Raw genomic sequence first — 16,279 nt, 5'->3', positions numbered from 1 at the left:
ACTTGAAGCGTTAAATAATTATTGGCACAGCGAAGTTTGATCGCCGATGCGTTCGCCGTCGTTTTCAAGAACGTTTCACAACCGATCGATCAACTCTCTTCGATCCCATTATTCACTCGAAACAACTTCTGTCGGCCGATTCCTTTCGATGCGTTCATTACAATATGTTCTTTCGCGCGGTTCGAGAAGTTTGAGAAGTCTAGTTTAAAAAGTCTCGGTATTGAAAAGCTTGACTTCGACTAGCCGCGTGTTCAAACGTCGGAAACAATGCCCGCGATGTGAAAAAAACGCTCGCGAAAGGAAGCACGGGGCCCTTTCGGCCGGTGATTTTTCTGATTCTTGGCGTTTGCGAACAATGAAAGAACACGCGCCCCGCCCTCCAATTAGGATATTGGAGATGTGCCGGCGTGAAAAAAATATCTAAAAAAAGAAAAACCCCGGAGCATCCTGTTACGTAGCCCGCGTACCTATGTGTGTGACGTTCGTAAACCGGAAAAGGTCAGGAGTCTTTCGATTAAGCACAAATACGGTCACTCGGTTCGTTAGCTGCTTGCTCCGTTCGCCGAAGGATCCGCTTTCGTGCTCGGTGGTAACAACGAAATTGGCATTAATTTCCAGCGAAGGACGCCATTTTTATTATCACGAATGAAAAAGCTGGCGGCATCGATCACATCCTCTTTTTCCAGGAGAATTCATAATGCAGTCGGTAATCCGCGAGCCGTTCGACGGCGAGCTCTGTTTTTCTACGTTCTTGAATATCTTTCTCGTCTAAAAACTATTTGTAATGACGTAATTCAATGTTCTCTATCTCTATCTCGTTTTTTTTTTAATATCGCTATGATTTTTTAAACTGTCGATTATACGTTACGGTTTCTTCAGAATCTCGTTTGCGGAAAATTTGAAACCTCGTGAGACCAGCATAATTTGATATTTTTTGAATTCCCCTTCGGTTGAAATTGCGCGATGAAAGTGTGCTTTTGCGTGGCAGATAAATGTTCCAGTAAAAAGGATAGCAAAGTGAAGTTTTTCACGGTAATATTTTTTATAGTAAGAGAGAAACGTGTAATTTATCAGCTAGAATTTTAAAATTGTATCATTTCTTCGCCGTTGTCGTTTGTCGAACACAGTTAAACCGGTTAGCGAAATAAAACATTTACTAACTTAATCCATCGCACGATTTCGTGGATAAGGAGATTCAATTTTCTTTTTACCACCGGAGCTTCGCATACATTTTAGTCGCGCTGTGTAAAATAAACATTTCCAAAAAGGATTTAAAACGTACAGTCGAAATGAACAGTTTGTGTCACTTTTAAAATCAATATTAACGATGCGGATATAATTAATTCGGCGCAGACCGTGAAGGAGAAAATTCAATTTTAATTACTTGATTACTAGCTTCGAGCACGCTTTATTTATATTATCGAGCACGCTTTAGAAATTAATCGATTTACATGCGTGCTCTCGATATTTTTATTAATTTCAGCATGAATATTAATGCCTTTATCGCGACTTAACGAAAACGTCCACCATCGTTCCGCTCTGTTATTCCGACACGTGTTCAGCCTGACAATGAGTCTATCCCGACAATAACAATAAGGGAAGCCGGACCCTTATCTCCACGAGCCAGACCTTCGAACCCTAACCGGCGTCGAGCCCTTTGAGGGTGAAAGTATCGACTACGGCCACCATGGAGAATAAATAAATTATATCGCGTTTGTGGATCGCGGCGAGGTAACCGAGAACTCGATAAAAGTGATTAATTCAACGATCACGACTCGTGTGCTATAAAAGTGATTAGTATAACAATAACCGCTCGCCTGCTTTCGTTTACAGATCCAGGCTCGTAATCACCGATTCCCACCCTTAAAACATATGTACATACTTCGGAGTTATTCGGACGTTCTAATTGCGCGACGTGCGACGCACAGCACTCCAAAATTAATGAGGAATATTTTATTTTAATGTTACGACTAAATTAGCTTCAATTTTTCATAAAAAAAAAGAATAAAATTACAAAACATGGATCGAACACATTTGAATATGGCTTCGAGGTACAATAGTATCTCGTAAGCTGGTAGAAAGAAACATGATTGCGTTAAAGGGGTTACCACGAAGCGATTTTAAAATGTGTTCCCGTAGGAATTTTCGAACTTTTGATGACTCAAATTGAAGCTGGAAGGGCGTACTTTATAATGGGGTGCTTTTAATTCGAAGGAAAATTCGAAATCGTATAAGAAAAATTGATGAATGTCGACCGCTGTCTTTGATCGAAAATCGACTGAATTTTAAGGGTTACAGTAAATTCTCCCTAATTGACGCTCAGTTTGCGCGACGTGCGACGCACAGCACTCCAAAATTAACCCTTTCGCTCCGAACGACGGATATATCCGTCATCCATATGAAAACTCGCGGAGCCGAACGCCGGATATATCCGACATCCACATGATCGCCCTCTGGGGACGAACGCCGGATATATCCGACATGCTGGTAAAATCGCGACCTAATTTTTGGACTGCACCGCCTCTTGTTACTATTGCGTGAATCTTTTGGCGAAACAAACAAACGACAGTCCGAAATAAACGACACACCATTCAAGTTATATTTGTTCTACCTGCATTTCCCATTATTATTGTGTTACATGTCATAAACGGATAGAAAATCGAAAGTACTAACTTTAGGACTAATTATTATGTATTATGTTTTGTATTATGAATATTATGTTTTATTTTATTACTGTATATTATATATTATTTCTTCGCTTTTTCCATTGTTAATGAAACTGTTTTTACCTATTAAATAACTTTATACCTTATGCAGAAATTATAACTATATTGTTTTAAAGAAAAATCCCTTTTCTTCCCAAATACACTATCCACGCGCAATGTGCGCAATTTCGGCGGGTGGTTCCGTTCAGGAGGGGCGCTACGGCGGACTGAACCGCCGTAGCAAAAGGGTTAATGAGGAATATTTTATTAACGTTGCAGGCCGCCTCGTAAACAATTCCATCGACCCACTGCGGGAGCAAACGAACCTTTGTGCCATCCGTCGTCCCCTTAATTAAGTTCCCGGCACAACCGTCGTGTGTATATTACAATTACTTAGGTGATTTTAATTAACTATTCATTCCGAGACGGTGCCTCCACTCGGGGCCCGGGGCTGGGATTAATCTGTTTGTTAGTTGACGGTGTCCGATTGACGGGGCGCGAGTTCTAACGAAATGAAAATTACCGCGGAATCTGAGCCGACACGGTAACACGGTTGAATCGAGAACGGAAGAACTGGAATAACGAAGAAGTGAAATCTTATCGCCTTCCTGCGAGCGGCCATCTCGAGGAATTACGACCTACAATCTACAAAATGGCTTCCCAAACTCGTTCCTTTCTCGATAATTGCATTTCGAGTTTATCCAGTAATTAAATTGCAACGAAGGGAAGCCACGCGAACGTGAACTAAACTTTGGAGATCGTGTATTATATAAATTGAATAAAATTGTAATATTTAACCGCTGGTGGCTATAACAACGTATTCGTCGAGAGATTATTATGATTTGCGTCAAGTGTTTTCGCTGTATTTATGAGACCAGTTAACGTCCGTTTAATTGTAAAATGACGGGAATTGAATTGATGTGAAAGGTTAATGTGAAAACTTCGCCGAAATCTGTTCCAGACGAGGAGTACGGGCAGAAGAGCGTGTCGGTGTTGCTCGACGGGCAAGAAACCGAGCTGGAGATCATCGATCATCCCGCGGCGGAGATGTCGGTGAGTGTCGAGCACGTCGGCGCGGCATCCTCGAAAAGGCTTTTGTTGTCGTTCGATCGCGTAAATTTCACTTTGTATCTCCCGGCGGTGCTTAATTCGCGGCTGTCAGGTGTTTTTCGGCTCGTTCGCCCGGTTACAACGGGATCAGCCGGCTTAATTCGAAAGCCGGGAGAATCTCTCCTGAACGTCGCATTATCTTCATCCCGTTGTTAACTCGCGGGATTACCTTGCGAATTTAATTTCGTGGGAAGGCACGCAGCGCGTTTACTAAACTGCATCGAGCTGCTCTGGTGGGATTCGATGCGTTTTATACGGATTTGACGCTCGGCGTATCGAAAAGTACGGTTCGTTGAGATAATCAATATGCAGCAGGAAACGTCGAATAATTCGCTAATTATTCGGCAGATTCTGGATTTCATGCGTTCGCGACCGAGACGAGTAGGCGAAATTTAATTCGGAGGATCAGAAGAAATTGATGATACGGTTGATTCTCATCAATTGAGCCGTTTATTTTGAAAGTGGCATAAGTCACTTTACCGTAATGAAAAGTGGTGATTTTTTCATGTTTATACGAAATTATTTGTACTGAGAAAAATATCAGTATCCTGAGATAACAAATGCAAGTAAATCTTCTCGAAAGTTAGCATCCATATTTTTAAACGTGTTAAAACACGCAAACCCTTAAATGTATCGACTTAAGAACAAAGTGACTTATGCCACTTTCAAAAGAAACGGCTCAATTTTTCCTCGGCTTGTTGACAGAAATGGACAATTTCGGAAGAGCAGATACGATTATTCGAGCCTTGCGGCTCGTTTTTATAATCGCCGATTGCCATTGTAATAATAAGCGTATTTTACAACTTTCGAATATCATTTCAGGCCCATCTATCTTAGATCGTAATCACGGCAACAAGAAAGATTGTTATGTGCTAAATTGCAAGTCTAATTAGAGTAAATCCTCCCTAATTGACTCTCAACTTGGAAACAAAAGTGGACAATTTGGGAAGAGGAATATGATTATTCGAGTCTTGTGACTCATTTTTATAGTTACCGATTCTCGCAACTATAAAAACGAGCCAAAGGCTCGAATAATCGTATCTGCTCTTCCCAAATTGTCCATTTCTGTTAACAAGCTGAGGAACAATTGGAGAGAATCTACTATATTATACTGTTAAAAAAGAACTATAATATAATTGCGATGAGGGAATGGAAATGAATAAAAATGTTGTATAGATTATTATTTATATTTGGTGTATCCGATTTTGATTTGTAGCTTCTCAGTAAAATATTTTGCATCGTATTTGTGGAAAATATTTTTCTGACTTCTTTATTGGAACCTGCTACCGTAGTGTACAGTAGGAACGACAACGAATGGAATAATCAATGTCAATCAAAAGTCAGTTGAAACATGTAAATTACATTTTCGCTGATACGAAACTGTGTGCGTACGAAAAAAATTACAAATTACGTTTCCTCGGTAGCGAAACTTCGTGTGAACAATTTCCCATGTATATCCTCCCACGGATCCAAGCACGCACGAAACAATGTTATACATTTTTTTCACCGTTTTACGAGTAAATTCATTTTCAGTACGATCTTCGTGATTAAATAATCCATTCTGAAAATATACGTTTCAGTTCGTACACGTTTTACCCTTTAATGTACATTTTTAACGCGGAAATGTGCTACCATTTGCTTCGAAGAATTGCTACACGAGAAAGAATATCTGTGATACTCTTCCGCTAAATGTTACGACTAAATTAACTTCAATTTTTCATAAAAAAAAGAATAAAATTACAAAACATGGATCGAACACATTTGAAAATGGCTTCGAGGTACAGTAGTATCTTGTAAGCTAGTAGAAAGAAACATGATTGCGTTGAATGGGTTACCACGAAGCGATTTTAAAATGCCTTCCCGTAGGAATATTCGAACTTTTGATGACTCAAATTAAAGCTGGAAGGGCGTACTTTATAATAGGGTGCTTTTAATTCGAAAGAAAATTCGAAATCGTATAAGAAAAATTGATGAATGTCGACCGCTGTCTTTGATCGAAAATCGACTGAATTTTAAGGGTTACAGTAAATTCTCCCTAATTGACGCTCAGTTTGGAAACAAAAATGGACAATGTGGGGAAAGGAGGTACGATTATTAGCCTTGCGTCTTGTTTTCATAGTATTGACAATCGGTAACTATAAAAACGAGCCGCATTTTTGCGTACAAGCTGAGCGCCAATTACGAAGAATTTACTGTAACCCATAAAATTCAGTCGATTTGATCAAAGACATTCATCAATTTTTCTTACACGATTTCGAATTTTCCTTCGAATTGAAAGCACCCTATTATAAAGTACGCCCTTCCAGCTTTAATTTGAATTAACAAAAGTTCGAAAATTCCTACGGGAACACATTTTTAAATCGCTTCGTGGTAACCCCTTCGACGCAATCATGTTTCTTTCTACTAGCTTGCGAGATTCCGAAATTTCTCAACATGCTCGCGGTTTTCTTTATAAACCAGAACGCTTCTATCGTAGAGTGCACCCTCCTTCTAGCTTTCATTTAAACATTCAAACGTTCAAAGAAGCCCGGGGGAACAAATTTTTAAATCGCCTCGAAGTAACAACATCCGATCGATCTGGATTCGATCAATTTTCCAGCGTGCGTTCGAATATGCTTTTGAAAAGAAATCCTCCTGCCGCAAAGCGCGCGTCCTGCCAACTCTAATCTGAGCCCTGAAAAGCTCCAGAATTCCGGCGTTAATGCATTTTATAACCGTTCGGAAGTAACCGCTTTAATCCCCGAGCTAAAAATCTGGAAAGCTCGGTTCCTTGGTTACGGCGCGTTCGCCGTCGATTTCCGGTGTCCTGTGACATTAATTTCCCTGTACTTGCCAGGTGGAGACATTCTGTTCGACGTACAACCCGGACGTTTACGTGGTGGTCTACTCTGTGGTGGACCGGCTGAGCCTGAAAGTGGCCGAGGAGACTCTGCTGTATTTGTGGAAGAGCGATTACATGGCCAGCCACGGAGTGATTCTTGTCGGGAACAAGGTCGACCTCGAGCGAAAACGGGAGGTCTCGTCGGTCGGTGAGTAAAGCCCTGTGCACACACAGCCAGACCTTCTCTATGGACGATCCACAGAGAATCTGGAAGCGTTGTGGCCGACCGGTTGCCTCGCATATTCCATAGAATACCGTGTCGCCTTATCTGGTTCGGCATTATAACGTCTCCCAGCCATGTCGCTCGACTAAGTCGCTACCACCGACGCTTACTTGCACGGCGTAACAGGATGTTCGACTGCATGTACCAGATATCTTGGGTCATTCCGGGAACCAAGATAGGGCAGAAACCGTCTCTTCGCCGTGGCAGCTATGGCGGGAATTTTCTCCGTTGACTGGGTTCCATGGTTAGGTTGTCTGGAAATAAATCGCGATTTTCCCGATCGGTTGGAGTCGTTCGTACGTTGACCATTTTCTAGTTTTGTTTATTGTACAATATACCATTCGCGGTTTCTCTGTGCTAGCGTCTCGCATACGGTGAATGTAGGTATTATAGTAATGTCTCCCTAACCGACGCTCAGATTGTGCACAAAACTGGACAGTTTTCGAACTTTTGATGACTCAAATTAAAGCTGGAAGGGCGTACTTTATAATAGGGTGCTTTTAATCCGAAGGAAAATTCGAAATCGTGTAAGAAAAATTGATGAATGTCTTTGATCAAATCGACTGAATTTTAAGGGTTACAGTAAAGCTTGTACGCAAAAATGCGGCTCGTTCTTATAGTTGTCGACAATTCGAGACTATAAAAACGAGTCCGCGAGTCTCGAATAATCGTATCTCCTCTTCCCAAATTGTGCACTTTTGTGGACAATCTGGGCGTCAATTAGAGAGACATTACTCTACTGCGGTTTCTCAACGAAGGCGAACTTTGACAGAGAAAATCAGACCTTTTACGCCAATGAATTGACAAGTTGGGCTATATCTGTTATTCTCTTTAACTTGAACATTTACTTTTCTCAAAATATTGGATCTCTGAAAGCGCGAATTTCATTGAAAAGCATAATGTAAATAAATCATACGTACGCGTACATTGCTGCGGTTATGTACCTATTACTGCGAGCCAAATACTGTGGACGTTCCGATTACTGCGCGTCAAGGTTGGCATAACCCATTTTCTTTTGAATCTACACACACAGGTGCAATTCTCACTGTAGCACTTTATAGATTAGGTATAGATACTCTACGATCAAGTAGTAAATGATAAATAAATCAAGTTAGTAAATAATATTTAAGAATAGATGACAGTGACAGTGACACAAAAAATTTTTTTTATCAAAATAATGATTACTTTATCTAAATATAACGCTAAGATGAATAGCTTACTATTAATTACCAAAATATAAATACCTTTCGAATCAGCGTTCGCAGCTGCCATTACGAGTATTTCATAACACTTCAACGTTTTGTAAGCCTCCGAATATCGAAAGCCAATAAATGAATTAAAACTACGATTGCTGTCACTTGTATGTCATAAATTATCAATATTAAACAAATGAAAATATTATGAGATTCATTTTTAGAATATTGCACACTACAAAATGTTAGATTTTATTACTTTCATAAAATACCGCAGTATTTGTTGCGTCCGCAGTAATACCCACACTTACCCTATTATATCTGACTTCAGAATCGCAAGAAATTCGTTGATTATAGAAGTCCTGATTTTTATCAAATGAAAGACCTTGAAGTAAAAGCTACACGGCGGCGAGACGAGGACTCCGTTTCGAATCGTTGCTCGTTTCTCAGCCCAACGGAAGACAAAAGATATAGACTGGTCTGCAGATAATGCGAGGAGGTTCGACGAGCTACGCGAACGATCCATTGCTTTCGAGGAGCTCGCGCGTGGGCGGGATGTCTGCATAAAATGTTTGTAAGCGTGCACAGGCCTTAGCGCAAACACTCGGCCAGTCTCTCGAGCGACCGGACATTGTCATTTTTTCCTTTTGTAGTCCTCTGCACACGTGACAGACGTCCATTTGATCTTCTCTTGAAACAGAGGTCCCTTTGTGATGGCATCGTCCAATCAATTGTATAAAAAAAAAAAGAGAAGATTCAGAAACAAATCGATCTAGGATAAACACACGACAGAGTCATTACATTCTCCCGCGATTTTAACGTCTGTTTAACAAGTAAAATATGGCTACTAATATTTTGTAATAAATTAGAGAAATCGTGGAGAACGCATTATTTGATTTGACGCGCGTCGCGCGCCGCGAAGTTCGATATAATTTGCGGCGAATGAGGCAGTAGAAGCGTATAATGATGCACTACTGACGTCTGTTCACTTTCCGATGCCACTTGGCTCCCACAGTTACCCTACATATTGTCCAAATCCGAGGGAACTTATTGCACGACCCAATACCTTCGTTCTATAAAATCGATTTCCGTCGAGAGACCTCTTTCGAGCGGCATTACCCCAAATCTGTCCCGTCTCTCAATCTCTACCTCCGGAGTTCGTTCTTTTGTTTATGTATATGAGCCATTTTAGCATCCGCAAAATTCCCGTATAACGCGGTAAACAAATTTTAACACATTAAAGGCGGAGGATCTTGACGAAAGTATGCTAGGTAACGCGGCGACCGCCCCGCTTCGTTTTTCGTCCTAGAGCGGGCGATGTTTTGCGTAATCGTACAAAAATTGAGACTTAAAAAAGTTTATTTCAACTCTTAAAACTAACAGAAATATTACAAAAGAACTAAACACTAATTACAAAAAATGTTTTAAAGCACATATTTATGAGAAGTCGAGATAAATCGTAGTACTACGACTCCTGCCTTTAAAACACGTTGACTGCCGCGTCACCCGTATTCGGGTGACAGCAAAAGTCCTCATCAGGCCGCGTCACCCGTATTCGTGTGACAGCAAAAGTTCTCATCAGGCCACGTCACCCGTAATTCGGGTGACGCTGATTTGACTACTTACAAAGGATTTCCGAAAATATTTCGACAAATATTCTACAGGAGGTAATGAAACTACTGAATTCTTATAAAAATGGTTTATTAAAAAAATTACTCGCAGTGTATAACATTAAAACATTCTCTGCAAAGTTGAGGTTGATCAGGACAGCTTGGACAAAAAGTTGTTTGTTTTTTCAGATATGCTGGCGCCTCTGATCGGTCCGTTTCGTATCTTTTATTTGAACCGTAGCTTCCTCGGTATCGTCGACATTTCTTTCTTCTTCCATGACCAATTCTCTCGTAAAATCTCGTCAATAGTATCTTCATAACATTCATTATCACTAAGATTCTATTTATCAGTATCCAAATCAGAATCTGACGATGTAATTTTATTTATGCTTCTCCATCCGGGCGATCCGATCTCTTTTCATTATTGACAAAAAAATAAGGGCAGAGATTTCAAGTTATACCATTCGGTACTCGGCAAAGATTCCAACTGTTCATGCAGGAACAGAAACAGATATGAATTAACAGCGCACGCTTCCTATAGCGGCACGGGTGGCCTGTAGGAGATTTTGTTGTAAATACGCGTGGCAGTCAACGTGTTAACCCTTTCGCTACGGGCGGGTTCTCCACCGCGGTACTTCCGCTGAACGGAGCGCCGCGACATCACTGCACGCTACGCGACGCCGATCGTCAGCGGGAGTACCGCGGCGGAGAACCCAAGCTGCTTGAATGTTTTCGTACGAAAAAATTTCTCTCCAAAGGGTATTTGTAAATAAAGGGTATTCCAGGGTATTTATAACGTCTTAGCATGCGCTCTTTAATTTACAGTATGAGAGGAAATAACATTATGCAATATAATGCATCTTATGGAAGGCCACTATAGTGGCCCATAGTACCTCAGTGGCATCTTATGAAAGGCCACTATAGTGGCCCGTAGTACCTCAGTGGCATCATACGAAAGGCCACTATAGTGGCCCGTAGTACCTCAGTGACATCTTATGGAGGACCACTATAGTGGCTCTTAGTATCTCGATGGCATCTTATGGAAAGCCACTATAGTGGCTCGTAGTACCTCGATGGCATCTTATGGAGGGCCACTATAGTGGCTCGTAGTACCTCGATTGCATCTTATGGAGGGCCACTATAGTGGCTCGTAGTACCTCGATGACATCTTATGGAAGGCCACTATAGTGGCCCGTAGTACCTCAGTGGCATCATACGAAAGGCCACTATAGTGGCCCGTAGTACCTCAGTGGCATCATACGAAAGGCCACTATAGTGGCCCGTAGTACCTCAGTGGCATCATACGAAAGGCCACTATAGTGGCCCGTAGTACCTCAGTGACATCTTATGGAGGACCACTATAGTGGCTCTTAGTATCTCGATGGCATCTTATGGAAAGCCACTATAGTGGCTCGTAGTACCTCGATGGCATCTTATGGAGGGCCACTATAGTGGCTCGTAGTACCTCGATGGCATCTTATGGAAGGCCACTATAGTGGCCCGTAGTACCTCAGTGGCATCATACGAAAGGCCACTATAGTGGCCCGTAGTACCTCAGTGACATCTTATGGAGGGCCACTATAGTGGCCCGTAGTAGCGAAAGGGTTAAAGGCGGGGGATCTTGACGAAAGTATGCTAGGTAACGCGGCGACCGCCCCGCCTCGTTTTTCGTCCTAGAGCGGGCGATGTTTTGCGTAATCGTACAAAAATTGAGACTTAAAAAAGTTTATTTCAACTCTTAAAACTAACAGAAATATTAAAAAAGAACTAAACACTAATTACAAAAAATGTTTTCAAGTACATATTTATGAGAAGTCGAGATAAATCGTAGTACTACGACTCCCACCTTTGATGTGTTAATATAGGTCGCGTTCGTTGTAAACAGAAAATTCACGGATTAAAATAATGATTACGCCGCGTTTACGCCGACGAATCCTGTTGTCGATGGAAATTGATTCGTCAACGGTTTCTGTAAAATGCACAACAGAATATAAAAGCGGTCCGGAGAGAATGGCGGAATTATTGCATCGACCAGCGATTATAGCATCGAACGTATCCTCGTGCTTTTCAAATGTTTGCGTAAAATGGCCTGTGACATTTTCTCTGACACGATTGGGCGACTTCTCGCGCAAATAAACGCTTATACAACGATGTCTGCGACGTTCGCGAAAATACGGTTAGCGACGCGTGACGAATGTTTTGATAAATGGACCGTTTATTTTGAAAGTGGTGTAAGTCCTTTTTTTAAAAAAAATGAGATATGACGTAATTTATGCTTGATTTAGTGTATACTTTTTGTTTATAACTAGTTAGTAGTTAATATCTTAAAAAATGCCAATGCTTTATTCAATTTAAAATTGACCGGTAAAAGAAATTGCGTAACCATTGACTATGAAAGTGGTGTAAGTCCAATTTCCATAGACAGGTGGCGGGGTTAGTGGCCACCGGTGGCTTCACAATTGTTTTATTTGCTATTTATATTGTTTCATTTTCGTGCCAAAAGTTACTATTTTAGATTACTTATTTTATTTTCCTCCAACAATGAATAATTTCATATTCACATCAGATAGTGATATAGGTAAGAAGAAACAGTAAATCAATGTTATTTTATGACAATTGAAAATAGTTATTTTATTTTATTTTAAATAAATTCACACGGGGAAATAAGACCCATGAATATAAACAAAAGAATAATCATAGAATCGGAGAGGATGAAGATAATTCTACTATGAGAAATAAAAAATTAATGAAGTGTAAAAAGAGAAGAAGAGTTATAGAGATAGAATATGCATCAGATGAGGATATTGTTACTGAGAACTTGGATTCTGTAAAAGAAAATAAAGGAAAATATACGCAACGAGTAAACAAAATTAAGCGAAATGCCGGACAAGAGTACTTAACAAAAAAAGGAAAATTCATTCCAGCAAAAGAAGAAAGTGATATTTGTTATTTCAGAATTGAAATTAAATGATATTTACAATTGACTAATTATGAAAGTGGTGTAAGTCCATTTGCAGCCTGAAAATTGTATATTATTTTAGTTAAATTCGCCGAAAAGAAATTTATATAATCAAATTACATATTGATAAATTAGTACAAACATTCCCAGACTTTACATAATTAACCTATATTTTTTCATTGTCAGATCTGCTAACATTCAAATTTTCTCGAAACGAAAGAAAATGGACTTGCACCACTTTCAAAATAAACGGTCCAAATGTTTGCGCAGCTGGGCGACGTTTGGCGAACAACTGCGGATGCAAATTCATCGAAACCTCCTCGGGTCTGGCGCACCACGTGGACGAGCTGCTGGTCGGGATTCTGGCGCAGATCAAGCTGAACCCGCAACGGGACCGAGACCAAGCGACCAGACGGAGACGGAGCAAGCACCGTAGAAGGATCCTGAAGCACCTGCTGGGATTTAAAAGAAAAACGAAGAGCTGCGAGAACCTTTTCATTCTCTAACGTTTCCGATGGAAATTCCGAAAGGAAGTCCTCCGTTGTAATTGCTGCGCACGAAGTGGCAGCTACTTTTTAATCCTTGTTTCGCGGTCTATTCGCTCCTGTGCCAAGGAAACGCTTGATCCTCGATCATTCGATGTCGCGATTCGTTCATGCAGATTTATAATTACTCGTAATAGAGTAGTCCGTGCTCTAATTATTTTTGCATCGCGTTAATTCTCGCTTATTTTTCAAACGTTCGTCGAACAGATTTCTTGCCGATGATTTTCGTTGGTTTCGGAGATGATCGTATAATTTTTTTTTTGTTCGTAAGATGCTTCACTTTATGTGCAACAATGGTGTTTCACGGCTACTGTGGTACGTTGAAGTATGTACGGTAGACACCGAAATTAATATAATTAAAATTTAAAAAATATTAATATTAATTTTAATTATATTAATATTTAATTAATAGATATTATATTAATTAATTAATATAATTAAAATTAATATAACTAAAATTAAAAATATAATTAAAATATTCGGATTATTTTCGAACTCGTTGAAATCGATCGATCAAGGGTGCGAATCTGTACGAGTTTACGAATCGCCGTTTTTCGAGTACTTAATTCTAGGATTAAATGTTTTTTTCATTTTATGGAATCGAAGGACTGTTTGCTTTTTCATGTCAAGGATTTCGATCGGCGAAATTCGCTGTTATCGTAGAATGGATGACATATAGATAACGTGAACCAGGATGATGGAGGTTCTACCGTGAAGCAAATCGACGACGAAATCATAGGTAAATTGTATAAGGTTTTCCTGCTGGTGAAATATGCGGCGTCCGAAAGCGATTTTTCTGGAAGGGATCCCGCGGAACAAAGAGGAAAATATTTTTCTTGGAACGGACGAACGCTATTCGATGAACCCAACTTCCTTAAAACGACGAACTTAGGACGAAATGCAATTAAAGGAGGGGAAAAAACGTAGCGTTTTGTAAATTCACAAGCGATATCCTTCGAGAAATTTCCCGTCGAATCAACGTGATTCCTCGAACGTGAGACGTTGATCCCTCGTGATTGTACGCGAATTTCGAGGTTCGTCGTTGGACGCCCCGTACGAAACAGCATCGAAACACTGCGAACAATATTTTAAAATGTACGATTAAGGGTTAACGGCGATAGAGAAGTATGATCGAGGTTTTAGCGAGATGATTTTCATTGTGCCGTATGGAGAATCGCTTCGATTGACCAGCGTCAATTATTACATACCGAGTTATTTAGGTTTATTCAGAAAGGTAGGAAGGAGACGATTTTTAAACATTTCTGTACCCTCAAAATATTCTTTCAGCCTCTGAATTATTATATTTTTATCGAAGTGATAATTAAGAAGAATAATAGTGTACTGGCTCTGTAATTTTATTTGCAGTTTGTTATACTTAAACTCACATGGACTTATACAGTATATAGCGTACACAAAAATGGAAGCGCATTAATTAATTGACAATGAATTCAACTTTTTAATCCTCTGAGAAAATGAATATCTTCTAATTTCAAGCTCGCGGAAAACAACGATACGTACTTGCGAATTCATTGGTAATTGATTGTAAATTATTTGTAAACACCTATATTCCGGCCTTTTCAATAAGTTTTCTATTTCCAGAATGGCTCATCGTTTGCGAAGAGCGTGATACTTTTATTGTAAAATATTAAGCACTTCGTTCAATTGCTATTGTATAAAATCTTTTAAATTAATCGATGCTAGGCTTAAAACTTACAGCGATTAGAGGATTCTCTATCGAATTGATCCATTAAAAGATAAGTGTTGTTACTTTAAGCGCCAATCCAAGGGACCGTATTAAATCCGAATAAACTTCTTGTGTAAAATAACTTCGTCTTTTATTCCGTGCATACGTTACAAATTTAATAACACTAGTGTCATGTGGACATGTTGATACTCCTTAAGGTGGCTGGTTTAACATCATTGTGAAACAATTATTTACAAGATACATTGGTTGCAATCAATCCGCACAGTTACTACTTACAGTACTCCTTGAAAAATCAAATATTATTATTATTTTCCAAAGCTTCCCTCGAACAAGCAAATGCTATACTTACTTATAATTTTCAATTAACTTCAATGATATTTAACAATTGGGATCTATAAAAGGATTCAGTATATTACATGATTTTTTTATGAACAACACTTATTAATTTTAATAGCTCTAATTTATAACATTTAAAGATTTATACTATAATCTAACAACTACAAACCAAAACCATTAACAAAACAACGTACTTAAATAATAAATACGAACTTACCTGGATAACAAGGTAGTGGACAACATGGAGGACAGCAGGGTCTTGGAAGACATGGTGGACATTTTATAGGAGGAGCAGGGAAAGGACCGATACATATAGGAAGACATGGCTTGGGTGGCGGACAACAAGGGGGTGGAGGACAACAAGGAGCAGGAGGAGGAATGTAAGGGGGTAGTTCTTCAATTCTTGGTGGCAATAACATCGTACACACCGGTGGTGGTGGTATTTTTGGACAATGACTGTAAAGAATGCAACAAACATTATCTAAAGAAATAAAAATGAGTGCTACTAAAAAATGTAAGATGTATGCATGTAAAAATTACTGTAAAATTAAACGCACCAACATTCGATAGCACAAATTAAATGTTTCAGTTCTTCCATATCATTCCAGCATGAAACTTTATTGCTGTTGCAACACATTTTGAATTTCGATAAGATTATTTTACCTCCTGATGCCGAAAATTTGACTACAATAGTAGAATGCTAATTATGGCATTACTCCAATTAATTTTGATGTTTTTAATTATTTTGGGGGGAATGAAGATGTGACAGTGAGTTATTTGGGAAAATGAAACATTATCGAATCGCAAACATCACGAAAAAATAATCGTTAGTTAGAAATGTCATAGATACTATTTTTAATAACAACTGCCAAGCTATTATGTTGTGTGTTATTGAAATGTACTTTGATTAATACAAATGATTAATCTAATTGAATAATTTGTAATCAGATTATAATAAACAATGATTTTTTAGTGGAAATTCCATTAATAAAAAATTTTCTTTAAGCTTTTT

General features: G+C 39.3%; 2 protein-coding genes across 4 annotated transcripts in view; one reads left to right on the top strand and one right to left on the bottom strand.

Annotated features, from left to right (window-relative positions):
• LOC117220078 (uncharacterized) overlaps nt 1-15,052 on the top strand; it is a 69,376-nt gene extending 54,324 nt beyond the window's left edge. For all 3 annotated transcript variants that reach the window (XM_033469753.2, XM_033469752.2, XM_033469756.2), the window contains 3 exons: nt 3,667-3,758; nt 6,652-6,844; nt 12,952-15,052. In XM_033469753.2, coding sequence (XP_033325644.1) covers nt 3,667-3,758; nt 6,652-6,844; nt 12,952-13,187 — 521 coding nt within the window. In that variant the 3' untranslated portion in view covers nt 13,188-15,052. The remainder of the gene's footprint in view (nt 1-3,666; nt 3,759-6,651; nt 6,845-12,951) is intronic.
• LOC117220080 (uncharacterized) lies at nt 15,037-16,124 on the bottom strand. The gene is made up of 4 exons (XM_033469758.2): nt 15,825-16,124; nt 15,485-15,723; nt 15,281-15,323; nt 15,037-15,214 (listed from the first exon to the last, which is right to left on the bottom strand). Exons 1-3 carry the CDS (start codon nt 15,902-15,904, stop codon nt 15,310-15,312), a joined length of 333 nt encoding a protein of 110 aa, XP_033325649.1. The 5' UTR covers nt 15,905-16,124; the 3' UTR covers nt 15,037-15,214; nt 15,281-15,309.
• Nucleotides 16,125-16,279: the final 155 nt, after the last annotated feature.

This window comes from Megalopta genalis, chromosome 10 (assembly GCF_051020955.1).
Source record: "Megalopta genalis isolate 19385.01 chromosome 10, iyMegGena1_principal, whole genome shotgun sequence".
Classification (NCBI taxonomy): Eukaryota; Metazoa; Arthropoda; class Insecta; order Hymenoptera; family Halictidae; genus Megalopta; species Megalopta genalis.
This window is presented reverse-complemented; position numbering and strand designations above follow the sequence as displayed.

Bases quoted from the DNA above. Each gene is read 5' to 3' on its own strand.
- LOC117220080 (XM_033469758.2), bottom strand. From the start codon at position 15,904: ATGTGTTGCAACAGCAATAAAGTTTCATGCTGGAATGATATGGAAGAA. The intron at 15,724-15,824 runs GTGCGTTTAATT...CATTCTTTACAG, and splicing joins ATTTGTGCTATCGAATGTTG to TCATTGTCCAAAAATACCAC.